The following is a 24,021-nucleotide window of genomic DNA, read 5'->3' on the forward strand; positions in this document are numbered from 1 at the left end:
AAGGATGCAAAACACTTCAAACGCTGCTCTCTACTCCGATCAGCCACAACATTATGACCACTGACAGGAGAAGTCAATAACACTGACCATCTTGTGACAGGTCAGTGTTCTGCTGGGAAACTTCTGGACCTGGCATTCATTGGTGTGGACCCACCTAGACCAGACCAGGCACTACCCCTCCACAGAGGCCCCTCCCCTCAAAACCCATAATGTTATGATTGATCTGTGTCCTCTTGTGGACAACACAGCTCCATAAAAACACCACCAGACTGCTGAACAGTTTCTTCCCCAAAGCAGACACCCAGTCCCTGAATGATTAGAAATTCTTGTGCAGTAGAATACAGTCTTTATGTTTCCAGCGTTCAATCCTGCAGCAGTCCAAATGTTTTCTACATTCCACACAAAGAAGTGACCTGATCACTTTTCCTTTTTTTGTCCTCTTACTCTACTTGATTTGTCTCTGATTGGCTGCTGTATGCTGCTCCCTCCTGATTGGCTGGGAGCTGAAGGGGGCAGGTAACATGTGTGAATAAATACAGAGTGCAGCCTGACAGGCGTGCACATGTTTTATCTGCCATCACTGCACCACCTCCAGCTCCATCCACCCTGCCTCTTCTAGTGAAGACAGATCCAGAGAGAAGAGGAAAAAGAAAAGGAGGATTGATTTGTTTCAGTTCAGGAGGAAAACGACACAGACATGTCTTTTGAGGTGAAGGAGAAGACAGAGGTGCGGCTGGTGTTTCTGGGAGCAGGTGGAGTGGGGAAGACGGCCCTCATCCAGCGCTTCCTGCAGGACACCTTTGAGCCGAAGCACCGGCGCACGGTGGAGGAGCTCCACAGGAAGGAGTATGAGGTGGGGGGCGTCAAAGTCACCATCAACATCATGGACACCAGCGGCAGCTACTCCTTCCCCGCCATGAGGAAGCTCTCCATCCAGAACAGCGACGCCTTCGCCCTGGTGTACGCCGTGGACGACCCCGACTCCCTGGAGGCGGTGAAGAGCCTCCGAGAGGAGATCCTGGAGGTCAAGGAGGACAAGTTCACGCCCATCGTGGTGATAGGCAACAAGATCGACCGCCGCAACGAGCGCCAGGTGTCCAGCAAGGACGTCCTGTCCACGGTGGAGCTGGACTGGAACCACAGCTTCCTGGAGTCCTCGGCCAAAGACAACGTCAACGTGCTGGAGGCGTTCAGGGAGCTGCTGCAGCAGGCCAACCTGCCCAGTCGGCTCAGCCCGGCTCTATGCAGGAGGCGAGAAACCTTCCCCAAGGAGAGCAGCAAGCGACCCCCCATGAACAAGGCCAACAGCTGCCTCATCTCATAGTGAAGCCGCGGAGCTCGGACTGAAGCAGAGACGTTTTTAAATGCGGAGAAAAGATTTGCTCCTCAGTTTCATCGCGGGCGCACAGACGGAAACAAACCCTGAAGAATGTAGACGAGCAAGAACACGACGGGTGGAAGCCGCGTGGAGCTCAGTTTTTGTTTGGTGTACGTGTGATGTTTGGTCTCGGGGCTCGGTGTCACTGGCGTTTAAAAAAAAATAAGAGAAAGAAAAAGTGCAATAACTGTGAAATAAAAGTGTTTCTACGTACGATGGTTTTATAAACTAGTGAACAACCGAAAAAGCCCAAATGTTTTTCTGTGAACCGCTGCTTTGCACCAACGCGTAAAAATATCGTTTATAATATTATGGGAATTTGCAATTTTTTTGATAACTGACGTTTTTTTGAGAATTTCTATGTTGTTTTCTGTTCTCTGCATCTGCACAAAGTCCAACGCCATGTTTGACGTTCTTATCGCTGTAACATGAATAAAGCATTTTCCTGTTTGATCACCGTTTTGTCATTTCTTCCTCCGCTGACTTTTGTCGATACGAAGTTGGAAAGTTGTCATATTGTCAGAGAAAGTCTTATCTTACACCGGGATTGAAGCAAAGCTTACAGAAGATAGCACGATGAGGAGTATTTATAGCATGCACCGTGAGATTCTTGCAGACAAGACAACAGCACGTGACTCTAATGTCACTCTGATACAAAATGTACCCAACAGAGGATTTAATTACACAATAATTTGTTGACAGTGTGTACCAGAACGGTGCCGGTCCAACCTGTTTTATTTGTTTAGGACTGACTGATGCGTCTGTAAAGGCTTATCACACCGCAGAGTGGATTATCCTGCAGGAATGAAACAGGTGGCGGTCCAACTGGACTAGACTAGTCCTCTGGTTTGGGCTCTAATGCCCTCTAGTGGTGCAACGATGCAGAGTGAGTCCATTGAACCCCCAGATAGAGATGGATGGATGTGCAAATACAATTTTTGCATGAACTTTGCAGAAGATAACGGAAATATTGTCTCATTTTCCTGAATAAACAAATGCAAGTATAATATATCAGTTTCATGTGTTTGATTGGGTTCTCTGTGTCGACATTTAGGACTTTTAGGAAAATCTGCTGATGGTTTTAGTCATTTTTGTGCAGAATTTTAGAAACTTCTGAAGGGTGCAACATCATACATATGCCAGCAGACTATAACTACGTCTACACTGCTCTCATCTACGGAATAAACATTATTTTGGGTAGGAGAACTTGTGCGCTGCAGATGCCTACAGCACAAATCATAAATTTAATAACTGTTCAGGTTGTGCAACTATTTTCACGTGCAAGTGTACTCCTAACTGCATTAAATGTTAAAATGAGAAAGTGGCATCAGTATGTTGCTTTGGTGTCTGATTTCTTCTGGTGGAGGCAGAGAGTCTGCAGGTTTTCATACCAACCAAACTGGTGTGGCGAGATCGGAATCCAAATGAAAAGGGATGTTCAGATGCAGATTTTTTTACTTTTATTTTTTGCAGGGATCTGTTTGTTCCCTGACGTTGGTACCTGTAAAACCTGAGTTTAAAGAGTTAAAGGACAAATGAGAGTTGCAGATAACTGCTGTGCTCTTCTCTGAGTTCTCTAAAAGCTCTTTGTGTGCATTGTTAACCTTCCCTGGCTGTTGAAAGGCCACACCGGCCCAGAGACAGAAAAGGTATGCTTCCTCTTTCCTAAAACACGTAGACAAGGTGCATTGTTCCCCCAGAATGAGACAAGGAAGTGGCCTGTGATTATCACGTCTCTGCTTCCTCTTTGTGCGCCGTTTAAACTCAGAGCTGTCTCCGGCTGATAGGAGAAGCTGTGTTTTCACGGCGCGTGGAGACGTAGGACCGTCCTTCTTGAAGCTCAGGTATGATCTAAACTTTTTATTCAGGGTGAAGTGAACTCAGGCTCTGCTGTACTGGACAGTTTAACCGTTAAAATGATTTTATTGACTGTGTAATCAGTAATCATCGGTTCTGTCTCTGCTCCTGTACTTGGTCCAAGCTCCTCAGTGCTGTCATGAGACCTGAGAAGTTTAGAACGAGTGCAGGATCTCTGACGGCCACGACGTCTGCAGAATGCATGAAGACGACCAGTCAATGGAAGTGATGCCTCCTTGCAGCCCAGGAACTCCCAGCTCCATCAGAGCATCTCATCTTTCACCTGATAACTGTCTGAAAGCTTCTACTGCGCTGAAATTGAATATTTTGACCCCATATCTCTGGGACATTTCCAATTACTCATCTTGTATTTGTACAGCTCAGCAAGATCTGAAAATGATTTCAAGTCTGTGAAGGTTCTGTTGTTCAGGATATAAATTAAAGAACAAGCTGAAACAAGGACGACTGGACTTTAAAAAGGCTGGTGGGTTTAAAAAGGAACATCTGTGGGTGCTCTCCTCTAGGGTTGCTTGTCCTTCAGGTGGACGTGTAGGTCTCCTCACTTTGGAAGACAACAGTGTCCACATTTTAGCCAGAAACGACAGATGGTTTGAGAGGAGCAAAAGAAGATGTTCATATTTAACCCCAAACTCCATCTGCCTTTTTAAAACTGAAGACTTGGAGAAAACGTCTTCAAGACCCTCTAGAAATCCAGTCGTCCTTGTTTCAGCTTTCTTTCTTGCACATCTATCACACAATCTAGAGTTTTAGAAACAAAACTCCCAATAGTAGAAGTCCTTATTCAGTAGAAACGAGGCACGACGACAGGCAACCGTTTTATTTTCATACACTTTGACAAACAGCACAGACAGAAAATACAGAGAAGACATCACCAAGGACGGACACATTTACACCCAACTCCACACAAACGTACTCATCAGCTGTCAAACATCAAACCCAGCAGAGCTAAAACAGGAAGGAGCAAAGTCAGACATCACTGCTGCATGGAAGACATTCTCAAAGTCATTTAAAGACGAGGACAAGAGCGAAAAAACAGTAAGAGCAAATCATTTGTGCATTGGCTTTATTACGTAGACTCCCCTGAGGAAAAGAAAAAGGCTCAGCTAGCACATAAAGCCACGCTCGCTTCCCCTCCGAGGTTCAGCTCAGAGGGGAAGGACGAGGTGGTGGAATCACAGCTACACGGGCTCAGATCAGAAAGCGTCACTTCAACGTCTGCTGGTTCTGGGACGAGGAGCTCGTGTCCTCAATGAACAGTCCTGCTCCAGATTAGAAGGCAAACGTGGCTACCTTTCACAGGACCATGTTAATACGGCTGCTGCTGCTGCTCAGGTTTAAAACAATAGTGTGAGCAGTTTACAGGTGAATAACCGTTCAGCTTAGACTAAAAAAAATAGGCAGCACAAGTCTGTCTGGACTGTTGACAGGAAGTTATCAGAAGCACACTACTGCAGCAGATGGCACTAATGTAGAATCTTTGATTTTCACATGTAATGGGTTGTCGTTGCCAGATAAATTAAGTCTGGTAACACTTCATTATGAGGCACGAGGAAAAGAAAATACCTCTGCATCAATTATATAGTCCTACAGAGTCCATCGGAGCAGAAATATGTGACGTTAAATGATAAAAGGCGTTCTCCATAAACGCCTTAATCGCTGTAAACGTTCATCCTTCAACTTTTTGTCGCTTTTTTATTGATATCTTTAACAAAAGACACAATAGAGGCCTCTAAACAGCTCGCTGGAGCAGAATCAGTTCCCAGTAAAGAGGCTTCACATCAATTTACTGTTCTGCTGCTACAAAATACACTGGAGGTGAATGGAAACTAATTTAAATCTTAAATGTTCGTCTATCTGTAAATTACATCCGTACATTATCGTTTATATTCTAACCTAGCTGCTAGTTTGGCACCAGAACAACAGAGTGAAAGAGGTGACCAATCAGAGCAGAGCGGGCTTTTCAGGAAGAGGGGGAGGGGGAGGGGGAGTCTTAAAGAGACAGTACCTAAAAACGGAGCGTTACAGACGGAAGGTGAAATGAGGAGCTGAAATAATGAACAAAGGGAAGAAATTATGTCTTATTTTTAATATCTTAACATTTAGCCCTATTTTAGTTGACGCCCCGAATAAAAATTTGAGATGTAAATGATGAAAATGTGACCCCTTTAAAATTTAATTCACCTGCACTGTACCAGAGCAACAGCAATTCTTTTCTTTAAACTGTAGAAGAAACTCAGTCTCTTGTTGGCTATGTGTCACTGTGTTTTATTAACTGATCATCTAACAAATATACCAACTAAAATAACAGAGAACCAGCTGACCAATCAGAGGGGGCTCTTAAAGAGACAGTACCTAAAAATGGAGCGTTTCAAACGGAAGTGATGCAATAATACTAAGGAGAAAAATAATGATTTTTTTTGAGCATTTAAAGATGAGAAACTCACTAAATAAACTAAATGATAACAGTATGGCTTCATCAATGCTTTGAAGACCAACACTTTTATTAAATCGTGCTTGTTTTATGAAAAACTGCTGCAAATGTAATGAAACCTGTCGACATATTAATACACGTACGTATAAAATGATGTCGTATTATTATACAGTATTATTAACTGATCGTCTAACTAATACAGTATGACAGCCAATAGAAATCTGCCTATTTGTTTGTGCAGGAACATTTTCCCTATAAGTGGTGCAAAACGAAAATAAAAAATAGCTGCATAAAAATATAGTTTCTGAGAACTTTGGGTTTCGATGCGACACACACCCTGACACGCAAAGAAATGACGGCGCCTGAGCAGCTGTGTTTGACAGACGGCTGGTGAAGCACAAGGTCCCATTTCTTTGCATCGTCAGCTCCGTCACTAGGTGTGAGGTAATGTAGTGTCAGACGACATAACTTCGTAAATACTTCTCTGTTAGAAAACGAATCAGAGCAGCAAGACGAGGAGAGAGCGGAGACTTCTGGAACATTCACTGCAATCAGTCTCGTTTGCTTGTTGTTATGTTTCTCAATAAGCCACATGATTTCAAACTATTATAAGTGATTTTAACATCTTTTGGTTAGAAGATAAATAACTCTCTGGGCAATTTGTAGGATTTCAGTTTCTTTTAAGTTAATTATAATATATGTAATCCTCATATACACGACTCATGGGACATGACATTAGCATGTTGTTGCAGCTCTGGGCAGGGAGGAGCAGCTGTGCAATCTCTTCTTCTCTTCAAGCTTCATGAATCTTCCTCACACAGTTGCCTTGGATGTGAGAAATGAAGAAACATCAGTTAGTTGTTCACAAGATAACACGAAACCTTCCCCTCTCCAAAACAGCTGTGACTCATCAGAGGATGGACATGGGCCTTCTGAGGGGGTCCTGTGGTGTCTAGTGGGGGGCCTTTGAGGGGAGGGGCCTCTGTGGTACTTGTGGTACAGATACTTGATCAGTTTGGGATCTAGTGAATTTGGAGGCCAGGTCAACACCTTTTAGTTGCTCCTAAAGTGTTTTTGTGTGTGTGTCTGTATCAGGCTGCATCCTGCTGGGGAGGGAGGAGTGCCTGGTCTGGTCTAGGTGGGTGCTAAAGCCCTATTCGCACAGCATCAGCTTTACCTGGGGACGTTATGTGATTCAGAAACTCCCCCAAAATCACAGAGATGCAGGTCCCCAGATAAAACTAGTCCCGTGCGAACAGGGCTTAAGTAACAGCCATACGAATGCCAGGTCCAAAAGTTATTTCCTTCTCGTGTCAGTGGTCATAATGTTGTGGCTGATCAGTGTAAGTCACATGATTTACCCACCTCCTAGTCGTCCACTGTGATGTTGCGGAACAGGTAGGCCATGGACTCCCCGTTGTGGATGCGGCGGATGGCTTCAGCCAGGATCATGCTGACGTCCACCGTCTTGATCTTTGGACACTGGAGCTTCTGGACCTCGTGGGGCACCGTGTTGGTCACCACCACCTGACGACACAAAGAGCACAGACGACTTTAGAGTCTTACTACAACCGTTTTCCTGTTGTATTGACACTGGGTCTCTAGGAGGGGCTGAAAACTGAAACGTTAAGAGGAAGTAGCTCGTTTTACTCTGAGTTTATAACAAACAGAGGAGAACTAATGAACACTTCTCCTTTAGCCACAGAGTCCGGGCGTCCTCACCTCGTCGATGGCAGATTCCTCTATGAGGCGCGGGGCATCGGCAGAAAGTAAACCATGTGTGGCCATGATGTAGATTTTATAAGCTCCTCTCTCTTTCAGGATCTCTGCCGCCGCAACAAAGTCTCCGACATCATCGATAATGTCGTCCTGCAAAGAGAAAAAAGAATGTAATTCATTTGGATCCAATCTTAAATAAACAAAGGCTCCTCCCGTGGAGGTTCATAAAGGCTTTTCTTATCTTCCTTGTATTCTCCTAGGTGCGACTGGATTAAGTCCAATAAATATTTCTGTCAAAGCAGAGAGTCTGGCTCTCACACAATATTTATAGTTGAGGAAGTTGGTCTGGCTTTCAGGCTATATCATGACATCTTTAAAAGCAGAGTTATGGCTTTGACAGCTTCCTCTAATCTCCTCTAAGGCTCCAACAGTGAGTCAAACCTCTTAGACGTCCATGTTATCCATTTTGGTCTCTATAACTAATTTCTCTACAAGTGTACAGGAAGAATTTCTATAAAGCTCATCTGTTTAAATTATATAAAGGATTAAAGCTCTGCAGAATTAAGGGGCGTGGCTACTTTCATTGACTCCACTCATGTTCCACCAGTTGCCATGCCAACTGGTGGCTCCACCCTCTGACCGTACTGATCAGACTCTGGCTCCAAAGTTACAAGATGGCGCGGCTCGTATCCCCGGGAAAATAGCATCAGTTTGACCAATGAGAGGAAGAGGAGACGTGTTGTCCATATTTATATACAGTCTATGAGTCAATCACTGCAAAGACACCACACACTAACCCCAGCTTCATCCTAACCTCCATCTTTACTAGACTCGGAGAATAAACCGTGTGTAGTGAAGACTGCTGCAGGAATTAAATAAAATTCCTGCAGAAGTTTCTCGCTCTTGGCCAGAAACCAGTCCTTGCTAGATCTAAAATAATTTCCTCAAGTTGTTCCAGAAATAACACATGTCCTCTATCTTACCACAATGATGGCGATTCTTCCACCCACGTCTCCTACGACAGTTATAGGAGGTTTCTCCTTGGCCATCATCACTGAAAAGAAAAAGGAGTTACCTGTGAGTCCAGAGAAGTTCTGTGTTCACCATCTCACCTAATCAACAGGAATCTCAGCAGATTGGGTAAAATGGGTTGAGAAAATGATTTCATGATTACAGAAATAAAAAAAATAATAATCTGCAGCCCCAAATTACAGGGTCTTTATTGATTTAAAATGGCAATCAGAAGCCAGTGGTGCAATTACTTCTTCCCCCCATTCTACCCCCAGAGGAGATTTAAACTGAAGCGTCAAACATAGTGCAGAACATGCCATGCAGAGATCAAATGGCTAAAAGGTTTTCTGCCCAGGATACCCAATCAGAGGACAATGTAAAGCCGCCTGGACACACACACACACAGCCTCAGGCCGAGGCAGCGAGTCTGCATATGAACCAGAAAGCACCAGACGATCTTATTTCACACTGGACAACAGTGGCAAGCACCGATGAGGGGCTCTTCATACACACTTGCCAATGTTCTGGGATCAGTCCGGAGTCGAACATCAATCCTGACAGCAGTTACTTTTACATGCACACAATAATCTGACTATTATTATTATGGGTAAATTTACGGGACGATATTTCTTAAAGATGTTTCACAAAATTAGTCCACGCCCCCGAGTGGAGGATGAGTCATCTATGTTTTTAAAACACTTTTCATGAAGTGAAAAACTTAAAAATACCTACTAAACTTTTATTTTTGGTCACTAGCTACGTTTTTATGGACAGTATGTCTTTAACTTGATTGAAACTAATATGATTAAAGACTCTAACTCAACTGTTTCCATGGATGCTAACGATAAACTGTGTAAAGATGAACAACAGAACTGCTCCTCATTAGAGCTCCCCCTGGTGGCTGGCTGCAGTATAGGTCATAAGCTCCACCCCCTCCATGTTAGTGGGCGGGACTTGAGCCAAACTAAAACACTAAAACACGTCAAATAATTTTTTTTAAGGATGGTTTCAGACATTTTAGGTAGTTAATATAATGTTGATGAATGTTCAAGTGACAAATCTTTGTTTAACTTTCGTTGCCCAATGCAAGGAAGTGGAGATGCATTGTCCATATTTATATACAGTCTATTCTGATCATTATGGAACTTTATTGACAAACTGATTCTGCTGCTGTGGAGAAGTTTACTTCCCAACTTACAAGGCTAAAATCTTTCAGTAGAAGAAGACGGCCAAGAGGAACCAGCACGGTTACTAGGAGCCAGATCAACGAGGTGGTGTCAATGAAAAGGTCCGAGTGCAGCTGGCAATTCGATACCAGGATATTCTTAGTATTTATTACATGCTAAAATTAGCCTGCGAGGCAGCCAGAACCTCTCTCGTCCACTAATTTATTGTTGGTCTGGAGTCTGTCCATTGGGGGCTGATTCTGCTCCAGTAAAGATTTTAGTTCTGATTATCAGTCGTATACTACTGTCCATGCAAACGTAGCTATTTTTAAACATATAGACTGTTTAAATATTCATATTAGGGCAGCTTCATTTGTCATCAGAAGTACTGAGTGTCTTCCCAGAACGAGGCAACAAGCAGCGCCATTTATTTTGCTCCCGATAAACTATAAACATGTCATTTCAGCTGCTAAAATACCACAAATGTGCTAAACGAATATTATAAAAGTGGAAGCGAACATCGCGACGGGCTCTAATAATAAATATTGGGAGTATTGGTGTGCATGTAAAATAGAGTCATTCAAAGGGTTTGAGGAAACAATCCACTGTTAAACAATCAGCCGGCCGAGCCGATTGTGGAGGAGAAGGAGAAAGAAGCAGAGAAAGGAGGAGCATGCCTTGCAAGAACACTTGTGCTGAATACCGTGAGTCACACAGCATCAGAAAACCTGGCAGAGTCACATTCAGTCTCTAATCGACCAAAAATAAATAAATAAATAACAGCAGAAGCCATGTCGTTAGCTGGACACACACAATTCTCTGAAATGCATCTTGACTGACGTGTAACTGCCTGAAAAATGAATTTGAACAAATGAATCAAAGAAACCAATTAATCAGATCTTGATAACTTAAAGTAAATTTAAACAATAGAGTGTGAGGTCCAAAACAAATAGATAACACCACACTAACTATCGCTGTCGACATTATAATGCGTATTAAGCTTGAACGGATGCACTGATAGAATTTCTTCTTCCCTTCACTGGATGTTTCAAAAGGCATGCTGTATTCTTTTCGTCACATGCAGTTATGACCAAATGTTAATCAGGTTTTAAAGAGCAGGTTTCGTATGGAGTGCAGCATGTGTTGATTGGCAAGATGAGTCCAGATACTTCACTACAAAACAAAACCAGAAAAAATCAAAATCAAATCAAATAAATCAATAAATAAAAAAGTCTGGCATGGTTTGGGTTTGATTTATGGATTTCAAAATAAAATCCAAACAGAAAAGAAAAGAGGGTTTCGGCCATCTTGTAAAACCAGCTGTCTGGAATCGCAGTAAACATGAAAAGATGTTGGTTTCCAGTCAAACATGCCGTGCAAATGTCTTATTATTGCACGGAGGACACGGTTAGCCGATTAGCCTGAGGTGGTTTTCACAGTTTTCACAAACTCCCGAGTCCAGACTGCATTTTCACAAGATGCACCGCAAACCCTTTGTCTACACATGCACGGACTGAGGATCCATCAGAAGAGGAATAATCATTTCATAGCCAGATATGTAAATTAAATTTACGCTCGTACTTGGAAGTTCTATGCCAGGGAACGGAGCTTGCTGTTTGCCTGCTATCATCAACAAATAAACACCACGTTAACACAAATGCACAAATATATCACATGACAAACACAAGATGCCAAGACTTGGAAAATCCTCTCCCTACTGTGGACTGAGAGAAAAGTTTAATCATCTGATGAGTCGTAGTTCCAAACGAGGATTTTTTAAGTCGAGGTAAAGAATAAAAACACAAGCAAGAGTAGAGTTTCTTCTTCTTCTACCAAATGATCAGGTAAATGCTGGACTTCAAACACGGAGTCATTTGCCAATGACACACTCTTATTCAGACTCAAACCGTTAAAACCGTCTTACCAGGATTTAACTCACATTGTCGCAAATATGGCAAAGGCCGCGAGAAACAAGCAGATGCTCCTAGGATTATTTAGTCGTTCGAGCTCGGTAAAAGTTAGGAACTGCAGCTTTGCCGAGGATGCAGCATGAGTAGAAGTGTCTGTGGAGTTAAACCATGCAGTAACACAAACATCTACCGCTTGGCGTAATGGTTCATGGTTATGAGTGAGAAACAGCAGAATCATGAGCTCAGAACTGGTTAGCAAAAAATAAGAGCTGCATTAGGCTGTTGGCATGAACGGCCCTCGTTCACAGCAGACATTTTTACACTGTTGTCTTCAGGCCTATACGCACAGGGCTAGTTTGACCTGGGGATCTATAGTAATGTGTAATAACGGCAGAGGTTGCATGTGATCTTAATCCCGTGCAAATCTGCCACGGCAACATCTAAAACTAATAAAAATAATCCAGGGCTTTTCTGTGATTTTATTTTTGGGTTGGGAGTTTTGTTTCCTTTGTGGCTTTTTTTCCTGCCTCTTTTTTACTTAAGAATTAGGAAGGCTGAATAAATAAGCCTAAATAATAAATAAGTGAGCTCAAAACCATCAGCAAAACAAAATCGCAAAAGGATGATGAGATGGATGCTAAGCGTGGCAGCAGCTTTAAAAGTGTTGGATTTTATTCAGTGACGCATTAATGTGTTCATCACGTAGATAAAAGGTGAACCTGACTTCTAAATTCTCCACCGGGTTCAAGTTGTCTCCAACGTCGAGACGTAAAAGGTGTGATGTTAACTTGTGGTGGAGTGGAAGTGGAAAGTAGAACCATAACCAGGCAGAAAGATTTATCCCGTAGGCAATGAGCTACATGAAACGTCCTCAGGTAAAACTAATCCCATGCGACTAATGCTATGGTGACACACCCCTCAGTTGGGTGGATGATTTAAAGTCCTCACAAAAGTTTAGTAGTTGTTTGCCAGATAATAAATGTGGAGATGGCTTAACAGGAACTGTTTTTTCTTTATGCAGCTTGCAGGTGGATGCCGTGTGCCCGTCTGATAAAGCATGGGTGTTTTGAATCACGATCACAATGTCATGGCTCAAGGATTCTCATTAAAGCTCTCGTTAAAGTTAAAAAGCATACATGGATGCTCTTCTCCTGCTCTGACGAATCAAAATATCTGCTGTGAAAACCGTCTGTTAAATTATGAATACAGTGAAGTGTTGACATCGTGAGACATTTATCTCTCCAGCACTCAACCTACAAAAAAAAAATAAAAAATCTGCCACGATCACCTGAACAGCAAACAGCGCTTTACAAAGACGGGTGTTCTTACAAGGTAGCTCCAGCCCGGTGTGTCCCGTGGTGTTGCGTACACACGGTGGGGAGTGTCTTCCGTCGGCCATGTCAGACTCTGAATACTGAGCCTCGCCGTGAATCACAGCCAGACCCAGACGCAGCCGTTCAGCGTAGGACTGAGCCCTAAAACAGGAAAAGAAAAGGAATAAAATCTAAACGCTGTGGTGAACACTTTTATCCGTCTATTTAACTTCAATCATCTGTTACCGTTTGGCTGCAGCGGGGGACTTGGCCACGATGATGGCGTTTCTGTAATCAGGAATCTGACAGCGGGAAAGAAAACAGATGATTTTATTTGCGTGGATTCATCAACACCAACACACAGCAGACATTTTAAACGAGCTGTCACCTCTTCTTGGATGTACTGAATCAAGAAGGGAGAGGCACGCAAGTTATCAACTGGAAAGCTGAAGAAGCCCTGGATCTCCTTCTGGTGCAGGTCCATGGTGATGATGTGTGTTAATCCTCCAGAGTAAAAATAATAATAATAATTAGTAAGAAAGAGACTTTTCTTTTTTAAAACAGATGCAGAGCGTGAGAGTTTTTGTTTTTACCTGCTTTGGCTAACATCGACGCTAACAGCTTGCACACAATGGAGCCCCTCTTTCTCATCTTGCACTGCTTGCTGTAGGGGAAGTAAGGAATCACTCCAATGATGTTCTTTGCACAAGAGGTCTTGAGGGCGTAAGCCATGACCAGCAGCTCCATGATGGCCGTGTTGACATCTCTGGTTGTGGTGGAAACGTGAGAGTAATTCATGTCAGTGATAATGTATGTCCTGAACTTTTTTTTTTTTACATATATATTCTCGTTATCTTCCTTTACTCACCTAGGTATGGTCTGGATGATGAAGATAGTTTGCCCACGAACTGACTCTTTCACATCCACTCTAGTCTCTGTTCAGAGAAAATTTAAAAAGACATGATCAGTAATTCACTGTGCAAACTTTTAAGTTAAGAAATGTTTGAGTTTAGTCTTATACCACATATCAGACAGATAGATAGATAGATAGATAGATAGATGAGTACTGTGTCATGTTCCACCACAAAGACAAAATATTTTGTGGGTGGGGGAGTCTGGCTTCCAGGTTAACAGTAACTTAGTGGATGGCAAAAAGAAACAAAGAAAATAAACAGCATGTTTAACTTCAAAGTCCTACAAGATGATTCTCTCAACAAGAACAAAGTTATCTGCATTCACTGACGAGATCTGAGTTACCACAGAGTCAAAGCTGACAAAAATTGAAGAAGAAACAAGTGACTAAACATGTCTGCTGTGTGAAAGAACTTTACGCTGGAGAATGAAGTTAGTAAATAGTTGAATGTGGACGGTCTCTCTCTCCTGTAGCTTCCTAAAGTCTGTCCTTGTCTTCCTTGTCTTCTCCTAGAGTTGGTCTCCTGTAGCTTCCTAAAGTCTGTCCTTGTCTTCCTTGTCTTCTCCTAGAGTTGGTCTCCTGTAGCTTCCTAAAGTCTGTCCTTGTCTTCTCCTAGAGTTGGTCTCCTGTAGCTTCCTAAAGTCTGTCCTTGTCTTCCTTGTCTTCTCCTAGAGTTGGTCTCCTGTAGCTTCCTAAAGTCTGTCCTTGTCTTCCTTGTCTTCTCCTAGAGTGGACTGGATTCAGTCCAATAAATCTTTCTGTCAAAGTTAATGTAGTGTGGAGAGGGTAGCTGGTACCTTGTGTTCTCTACTCCAGAAATGTTCTGGTCATCCAACGCTGCCATAAACTCCCTAACCCTCTCTGGAAGATGTTTCTCTTCTTTTAAACGCAGCGCTCAGTGTTTGTTTGTTATTGTTTGGGTGCAGCAGCCTTTTAACCTGAGCTGTTGAATCACGGTGGTCTCCTACCACCACCTCACCAAACATCCACATTACACTAGCTACTAACGGCTGTGTGACTCATTTTCCAGAGAGCGGACATGCTTTGCCACAGGATTATGGTTCTTCTTCTTTAATTTTGCAGCTTTGACTCCGACCACCTTAACATTGAATGAGAAGATGTTTTGAAGCTGCAGGGATGTGGCTTTAGTTTATAGCAGACTGAAAAGAAACACACCGATCCAATCATTTTAAAAATGCCTGATTCAGCCCCGACACCGATCGGGACGTCCCTACTTATCTTGTAACCTGTCCTCACCTCTGTTAGATTCCTGAAAGACCACAGACTTCCCCAGCTCAACCCCCAGCCGCCTGTGAAACAAGAGCACAACAATGTGAGATCTAATCATCATGTGCAGCTTCTCAATATGAGGCATTTATCACATCATTCATTCATTCATTCATTCATTCATTCATGAGCACATACTCCAGCTACACAACAAACATAAAAAACATTGATATATTAACAGAAATAGTTGTGGATTGAATCAAAATGCTGATTCGTCACTGGTCCAGAGTGACAGCAGTGGCCTGAGACAAAGACAGCACCGTCCAACTTACTCCGTTATCTTCTTGGCCAGTTCTGTGCAAGCTGCGGAAGAGTTTGCGGAGAAGACGCGATAGCCACTTTTAGCCACATTCATTCTAGTACTTTCTAGTGTTTTTACTCCACAACCACTGTCAGCAGCGGCAATCTAATGCAACTAAACTCTAGAGTTCGTTGCTGATACGTTATTTTCTTGTGACGATGTCGTTCGTTAGCTCGCTAACTGCCAAGCTAGCCTCCTAGCTAGCCGCCGCACACACTCGCCTGCTACGTGAGCTAATTTAGAGTAAATAACCGTAAAGGGAGCGACACAGACTCGGCTACAACATAAGATATAAAATAAACCGGAATTAGCTTTTGTTAATCTAAGAATTGTGCGGTTCTTCGCGGACAAACCACAGATACCTGGTTCTCAGGTAGCACTGTAGCCTAACTGACAAGTACGGGAGCCTCTTCGGGTCAAATACACCGTTACTAGTTTAGAGTCACGTGACCCAGTTTATGTAGCGCTACAGATAATTGAGTCGTAGAAGAAGAATGTATTTATTTTATTATATTATATTATATTATATTATATTATATTATATATTAAAAAATAAGGTGAGAGAAAAAAAAATATAAAGCAAATATATGAAATATATTAAATTATGTAAATATGTACCTATCTTTAGTAACTTTAGCAAACTAACCACAGTTTGGTGAAAAAAAAAAGAAAAAAAACCTAAGTTAAGTTACTACAGGCTGAATAAACACTATGACAGAGGTATTGGTCTTAAAATAATTAATAATATTAAACAGATATGGCACAATGAGTAGAAAAATACGTAAAGGTTAGACATTAGAAAAATGAATGCACAGAATTAAATTATAAATAATTACGTTTCCTTGAGATACACAGATATTGATTATAAAGAGAGAACAGGGGTGCTAATGTCCTGCATCTGGACCAGGACGGCTTGTCATCATTGATGGACCAATGAATTGTGAATTCTACCAGTGAACTCTAAAAGAAAATGTCAGGACATCTGTCCATGAGCTGAATGTGAAGAGAAACTGGGTCATGCAGCAAGACAACGAGCCCAAGAACACAAGTGGTTCTGCAAAAGAACGGTTAAGGAAGAACAAGATGAATGTTTAGGAACGGCCAAGTCAAAGTCCTGACCTTAATCCAATAGAAATGTTGTGGAAGGACCTGAAGCAAGCAGTTGATGTGAGGAAACCCACCAACATCTCAGAACTGAAGTGGTTCTGTTCTGAGGAATGGGCTAAAATTCCTCCAAGCTGCTGTAGACCACTGATCAGCAGTTACCAGAAACATTTAGTTACTGCAGTTTTATGCAGTAAAAACTGTTGCCTGTGTCTTGTGTGGCCAGTAGCAGCAGTATTACCTCCAACAGTCCACTAGATGTCCTTCCTCATCAGCCCTGTATCCGCTGCAGAATTGTGCATTAAGATATCAGGCAGCGCATAATCTGAGATCATTCCTGAATAGAGGGGGTTAAAGGTGTAACGCTGCCCCTGAACTACACCCTGAATTTACCATGGGTGTGGACGCCAGTGTAAAAACAAGCAATCATAAAGAAATTACTTCTGCAGAAAAATAAATCAGTTACATTAGAGCTCTAAGATAAAGAATCATTGCTCGACTGGTGCACGTTGACCTGGTCTGACCCAGCGGCTTGGACAGGACCAGCTGGTTTGATGGTAACAATCCTAACTGTTAATTACAATATTATATTACAGTTTCATAGTATTTACAGTGGGATCAGCTGGTATAACAACCAGCTGATGTGCTGCTGCTGCTGCTGCTGCTGGTAAACTTTGAAACTGTTCAGATATTTAAAATCCTGCAATCATAGAAACATTACACGAGCTGTGTCCACGTAAAGCCCGGTTTATTTCTCAACTCGACTGTCAACAGGTTACTATCATGAACTCTGTTAATGTTTAACACATATAGTCCGTGCTGTTGAGGAAAATCTCTCAAAGTCCTTTACTCCAGAGTTTGCGGTTTATTGGTGTACCGAGCTTACAGGCACGGAGCGTGGCTCTGGGAAGGTAAACCGACACTGAACACTGGAGATGCTGCTGAGAACAAAGGACGGGGTATGGGTTTATATGTAAATGGTGAGCTCTTATAGAGACTTAACAGAAAACAAAAGGCCGTGACACTCTGGGTCTGGCATACAGGTGACGATAGGAAAAGGCAACAGGATCAAAGGGCTGAAACTCTAGGGGGTGGGAGGCAGCCTAGACTTTACTAAATGACCCTATTTTACTAAAGCCACGTGTGGTTGTGACCCCCTGGACAACGGTGTGACAAAGCATGCATGTTCTTCATCAGTGACTGAGGGAAACAGACAATGATAAGCCTAGATGGGGATCCTTCAACAGCACATTGTACTAGGAGAGTTTGAATCACACCAGCTTGTGTGATAACATCACTGCTCCCATGTTTAAGATTCCAGGTTAACGGCTGCCATTCGGCCTGTTAAGAAACTGGAAAAATAACACGCTTAAGTGTCCGTTGGCTGCGAGAATGCGCCTTCCGCGGCTGCATGCGTGCTTTTGAAAGAAGAGCCAAGTCAAAGTCCTGACCTTAAATGTTGTGGAAGGACCTGAAGCAAGCAGTTCATGTGAGGAAACCCACCAACATCTCAGAACTGAAGTAATGAAGCTAAAATTCCTCCAAGCTGCTGAAGAGGACTGGTCAGCAGTTACCAGAAACGTTTAGTTACAAGGAGGTCACAGCAGATACTGGAAACAAGGCTTCACTTAGTTTTGCAACCCACGGATATGAGCGAATTAATTTTCTTGAATTATTAAACGCACAAGTGCAGTATTTCATTTTCACAACACAGCTGCAGTGAGACGACTGCGTGGACAAGTGGACTTATATAATCTGGTCAGTCTGCAAGGGCACGCCTGCAGGAAGGTCAGAGGGCACACCTGTATCTTATCTTAAAACCATAGCATAACACTGCATCCACGCTCGCACACATTCCACGCGAGACGTGCGGCTCTGCTGTTCAGGATTTGTTTCTCGTCACCTACAAAGGTGAGGTGGGCAGAGGGAGAAAAAGGGAGGGAAGGGAGAGTGTAAAAGGGAGAATACAGAGGCTCCTCCTCATTCCCCGCGTGTGGTTCTTGGTGTTTTATTTTTTTTTTTTTTGCCGTCTGTTCTTCACTCACACTCGCGCTCGGCACACGTTCAGACTCTCACTGTGGGAAAAGGTGGGAAATAGAGAAATTCCTCCTCTGACACCAAAGGGAAAAGAGAACCAAACGGGAGAAAAGGTAGAAAGTGTGTTCATTTATTTATTTATTTTTAAAAAAGGGGTAGAGAGGGGGTTGCTGTCATCAGACCTGCCTTCTTGCATGTGCTCAGCTCGTCGCACACACTGTGTTTCCAGATGGAGAGGATGCAGGGAGAGGGAGAGGTGGACCACCTGGAGCGGCCGAGCCCGCTGACTGACAAAGAGAGGCTGATGGTCCAGGACTCCTGGGCTAAAGTCTACCAGAACTGTGACGATGTCGGGGTTGCCATACTGATCAGGTACGTGTCTCAGTTACTGTTTTATGTTTGAAACGCATGAGAAGAAAGTAAGAGAGGTGGTAGAAGTGATCTGTAATTGGATAGAGCTTTGGTGTCAATTCATTTTCTCACATGCAGATTGCTTTGAGCACGTCTCCAACACAACATGCATTATTTTTAAATCTATAGTCTTTCTTTTTTGGGAGTTTTTAAGAACTTTCTCCTCATTTCTTCAACTTTTAAGGTCAAATTTGCTTTTTTCACTCATTTCTCCTCGGTGCACCTGCAGACAACCTGCTGATGTTGTTATTTTTTAACCACGTCGTCTTATTATTAAGATATTTGTCTATATTAAGTCCATGCTGTGGAGATTTCCTCCTCTCAGTGCTGCTTCCATGACCTCATAAGTTCTCAGTCAGCCCAGAGGAACGCAGTCACTCATATTTCTATGGAAGATATTCTCACCTCTCGCTATTTTCCTTAATCCTGTTTATCAAATTGCGGAGGCAGAGGATAAACATTATAATCCATCAGTCAGATATCCTTGGCTCTCAGAGGGCTCCCTCCCTCGGAGCGGGTCATGTTTTGAATGCCTGTGTGGAGGGCCGGGCAACCTACAGCAGCATGACTCCTTCACAGGCAGCGAGACCTTTAAAACGCCTCTCTGTGCTCTGAACACCACATGAGACAACGTTTTTCTGTCAGGCTGCATCTTTAGGTGTTGGATAGTGACTTAAACATGCGTGTGGTTGTCGCGACCTCGCAGACCTGTTGGATGATCGCTGCAAATTCAAGGATGCGAAACTGTTACGGAAATCATCCATCTTCAGCGACTTGGACACGGAGGCTTTGAATGTTTTTCAAGTGTGACGGGTTTCACAACATGACACGGCCTGCCTTCGTAATCCTGTCTGATTGCACGAGTTGAAAGTTGAGAGGGAGGTTGTCACTATGCGGTGTGCTTTTCCACACATTCTTCAAAGTAAAGGTGCAGCTCCTTCACAAATCTCACAAATATGTTTCCGCTTACATTCCATCTCATCACACCCTTTAGGAATTTGAGAAATGGGGTGTAATCTTTAAACGTGACCTTGAAATATTCTCCTTTTCTGGCGCGGGGGAATAGATCCCGGCCACTCTGCAGAACCTCTGCACAGGCGCTAATCCTTCAAGCTAACTGTCTTTAGGGGAACAGATAACATCCAGAGTCGGAAATCGCGACACTTGGTTCCCTGAAATGAGAATCTTTCCCTCAATTCAGCTTCAGTTAATATCAGACTAAGATAAGGGAGGATTAAGATTCCAATGACCATTTAAAATACTAATGAGGCTATTTATATGCAACCATAGGTCATGCGATTATGAGACAGAAAGATTAAACACTGTGGCTCCTCATTAGCTTGCAGAGGATCCAGTAATATCTGCAGAAGCCCTCCACCAAGAGCTGTATATGTAACATGCCGCCGTTTCCTCCCTCTACGGGCGTTTAGATTAGCCACATGTTTCAGATCCATCAGAAAAATATTTGCTTCTCTTTGCTGTTAGTTGTTGCAGAGACAGGACGAGATGGGACATCTTGATTTGATAACTAGAAACCAGATGCATTGGCCCTCTTCCCAGACTGTGGGAGGGGGCGAGTGTTTAGGTTCCTCTTTGCTAATTCGCCAAGATACCTCTGAGGGTCAAGCAGGAATAAATCTGAGAAGACATCCCCTGACCCGACTGTTTGTTCTCAGCGAGAGCCGAACAGGGGTCGGGACGAGCGAAGAGATGTCAAAAAATTTAAACAGAAACATCAGCCGCAGGAGAAAGGCTTGAGGCTTGCTCAGTGTCGCCTCAGGAAGCAGTGACATTCGGTTTTCCATTTCACCCTGACTAATTACCACGTTTCAGCTTTTGTTGGAAATTGTGCAGAACCACTGGGTCGTTTTTTTGAGTCATGACAGCAACCGCAGCGCAGAGCCAGTCGGACACCTGAGCCTGAGCCAGCGAGATCGGGAGGTGGGTTTGAGGGGGTCGCAAGAGTGAGCGACTCCAGAGTCCTCGTACAGGATGTGAGGCACGTTTCCAGAGTTTCGAGTGATTAAAACCACAAATAATGACATTAAAAGTATTAACGCTTCCTTAAAACCCTAACCATCGAGTTATAAAGAACTATTGTATACATGTAATACTTAATTTACAAAGAGTGCCAATTGGAAAAGGATATTAAACCTCCAATAGATTCAATTAGAAGAGCAAATAGCAGCAAGTGCAAATTGCACCCAACAACTTTGGGTGCACTTTATTATATATTCAATATCAACATGACATGAAGATTTCTCTGCACTTTTGCTTTGTAAAATCGTCTCAGACAAAAGGAATCCACGGCACACAGTAACGGCTTAAAGCAAACATTCAGAGGGAAAACATGCAGCACTGTCATGTGAGCGCTACTGTTTACTCATGGTATCTTGCCAAGTTGAAAAATGGACGAGGGGTTTGCAGGATCAAGCCGACGACGAGGCGAAAGAGCGCCGCTTACGACAGCTCCTCAGCTACGCGGCTCTCATTTAACTCTTCCACTCTCCTCCTCCGCAGGCTGTTTGTGAACTTCCCCTCCGCCAAGCAGTACTTCAGCCAGTTCAAGGACATCGAAGACCCCGAGGTGCTGGAGCAAAGTTCCCAGCTGAGGAACCATGCGCGCAGGGTCATGAATTCCCTCAACACGCTGGTGGGGAACCTCGACAACTCAGAGAAGGTGGCCTCGCTACTGAAGCTCCTGGGCAAGGCCCACGCGCTACGACACAAGGTGGAGCCTGTGTACTTCAAGGTAAAGAAGGAGTGGTGCAGTCTGTTTATGTCCACCTGTTTCCATCTGCACACACAACGCCGAATGTTCCACATAATCTACTTAAAATGATTGAAAAGGGACACAGAATGCAGATGGAAGAATAAAAAAAACAGCTTTGCTCACAAGCTGATGAAGGGGTACAAAGTCCAGCTAATCCAAACCCCTGCAAGACGCAGGCAAAAGGCAAAACATTCTGGTTACACAAGTGCAATCTGATATTTCAAACGAGCAACACAAAGAAAACAGCTGGCTGCTGAGAGCTGGCTGCAGTAATCCTGCAAAGGAGTGTAGTGTTTTTCAACTGTCACAAAGACAAAATCTACCCATTCATTCACGCACCTGTGGCAGGCGCACCTTTTCCCACTGATAGCGATAAGATAACCAGACCAACTGAGCCTGCCCAGTTCAGAGCGCTGATTCCCAGTGTGACAGGAAGCACTAGCAACCCTTCCAATGATCTAGAGCTGCTAACAGAACAGTTCCACCGTGTTTCCCTGCTGGGAGTTAAATGCAACGATATGAAGATGTAACCAGATCTGTGCTACGTGACACAGAACCATCCTGGGAAGTTGTCCTTAGAAACCGCTGGGAAAAGGGCAAACACTTGGCAGGTGACTGCATGAACCATGAGCCTGTCTATCACGGTCTAAACCCAGCAAACTCTGCTCTGAGGGAGTTTGTCAGCAGCTACTGTATGCTAGCTTTGTTGTTAGCATGGCTGGAGACAGTTACTTCTTAAGCTCTGTCTGCGTGAAAAGCGCTCTGCTCGTCGTCCGTGTCTTTGTAGATGACAGTTGGTTGCTAGGTGACGTCGCAGGCTCTGGTTGCCTAGGTAACCCCCTTGTATATTTCCCCAAACCCAAGCAGAAGATGAAAATATTGCTAGTGTATGAACGGAAAGAAAATACCGTCAGCGATGTCGCCACCACGTCTGGGTTGACCTGACGTTTCCTTGCAGCCTTTGCAGAGACAAACAGTCGACATGTTTGCATCAGTTTATCCTCAGAGTTTTTTCAACTTGGTACTCACTCACTTCCTGTTGATACAACTCTTTAAATGTACACTCTTGTGTTTGGCTTGATGCTGCCTAAAAGTCGTCCACAGCAGCCAGTAGTTCGTCACAGGACGCTGATTAGTCCACGGCTCTCTGGTCTCGAAGCTTAGAAAGATGGATTGTCATGTGATCTTGTGATCATACCGCTATATTTAGCTTAGGTCTGTGAAGGCTCTCAGTCATCAAGGACACCGTTTATCCAAAAACACTAAACAGAAAAGCAGCTGGACTTGTAAAGTTTCTTGAAGACATTTCATGCAAGTCTGGAGGAGACTTTTTGAGGACAGGGTCAAACTGTGTCTGCCAACGACAGGTGAGCATCTAGTTGTTAACAGACTCTAGTCATGTGAGTTTCAATTCCCCAGTGTTTTAGAACGTCTTCAAGAAACTCTACAAGTCCAATTGCCTTTTTTTGGATATCTTTAGCTTAGCATACTGCCGGGTACAGGGACACAGTTTGCCTGATTCTTTGAGCAAAGATGTTCTCGGGTTAATGAAGTGCATTTCTTTTTGTGTCTTGTCCAGATTGTGAGTGGCGTGATCCTGGAAGTCCTGGGAGAAGAGTTTCCACAGGTTGTAACACCGGAGGTGGGCGCAGCGTGGACCAAAGTCTTGGCCACGGTCTACTGCGGCATCTCGGCCATCTACGAGGAAGTGGGCTGGACGAAGGTCTCGCCCTCAACCGGCTGAGGCGTTTCCACCTGGACCAGGCACACGGGGATCCTTCTAATTTTGGGGAGCTGCAGAGATGGAAATCAACTGACTGTAATCTGGGAATCCATTTTGGTGTGATCTAAGATAATCATGAGCTACGGGAAGTAGAGAGAAATTTAAAGCTCCTTGTGTTGTACTCTTTGGAAAAGGGGAGAAGAGAAAATGCAAACGCAGACCCAGCAGTGGACGAGAGGTCACATTGGACTCGGATGTGCCTTCTGCTGAATGTGTAAATGTAGAAACCGAAATGTAAACAGCATTCTTTCTAATCGTTGCGACGCTTTTCAGATGTTTCCTCTTGTCAGTCGGTATCCACTTGTGTTTATTTTACCAGACGTTATGAATGCTGAGGCATTTATTTTTAAACGCTTAAATTGTGACGATTGTACATTTTTTCCACTCACATTTGTATATGTAATTGAGTACATTTTGAAATAAAATTACAAAAAAAAAGCACAGCATTTACCTTTGCTCTAATCTCCTGCACTTCTACTCATGTCAACTAAATTACACCTTTCTTTCTTTCCTCCTTGGCCTACTGCTCCCTCATTCCCTGCTTGAGTCAGCAGTGCTAAGTATAAGTGGCTTAGCTGCTGACAGTCCCTATTTATACCCCCATTT

General features: G+C 43.5%; 3 protein-coding genes across 3 annotated transcripts; 2 read left to right on the top strand and 1 right to left on the bottom strand.

The window, feature by feature from the left end:
* The first annotated feature begins 365 nt into the window (after window positions 1-365).
* LOC311506412 (ras-related protein Rap-1b-like) lies at window positions 366-1,831 on the top strand. Its single transcript, XM_084570362.1, has one exon. It carries the CDS (start codon window positions 698-700, stop codon window positions 1,322-1,324), a length of 627 nt encoding a protein of 208 aa, XP_084426488.1. The 5' UTR covers window positions 366-697; the 3' UTR covers window positions 1,325-1,831.
* Window positions 1,832-4,058: 2,227 nt separating this feature from the next.
* prpsap2 (phosphoribosyl pyrophosphate synthetase-associated protein 2) lies at window positions 4,059-15,693 on the bottom strand. The gene is made up of 11 exons (XM_084571543.1): window positions 15,279-15,693; window positions 14,977-15,029; window positions 13,675-13,741; window positions 13,400-13,572; window positions 13,195-13,310; window positions 13,053-13,108; window positions 12,823-12,968; window positions 8,390-8,460; window positions 7,410-7,556; window positions 7,053-7,214; window positions 4,059-6,512 (listed from the first exon to the last, which is right to left on the bottom strand). The coding sequence occupies exons 1-10, from the start codon at window positions 15,359-15,361 to the stop codon at window positions 7,056-7,058; spliced, it is 1,071 nt and encodes a 356-aa protein (XP_084427669.1). The 5' UTR covers window positions 15,362-15,693; the 3' UTR covers window positions 4,059-6,512; window positions 7,053-7,055.
* A 2,980-nt stretch (window positions 15,694-18,673) lies between these two features.
* LOC311507296 (cytoglobin-1-like) lies at window positions 18,674-23,500 on the top strand. Its single transcript, XM_084571588.1, has 3 exons — window positions 18,674-18,820; window positions 21,380-21,611; window positions 23,212-23,500. Exons 1-3 carry the CDS (start codon window positions 18,678-18,680, stop codon window positions 23,374-23,376), a joined length of 540 nt encoding a protein of 179 aa, XP_084427714.1. The 5' UTR covers window positions 18,674-18,677; the 3' UTR covers window positions 23,377-23,500.
* The last annotated feature ends 521 nt before the right edge of the window (window positions 23,501-24,021 follow it).

This window comes from Chelon labrosus (genome assembly GCF_963514085.1).
Source record: "Chelon labrosus genome assembly, chromosome: 21".
NCBI classification, from domain to species: Eukaryota; Metazoa; Chordata; class Actinopteri; order Mugiliformes; family Mugilidae; genus Chelon; species Chelon labrosus.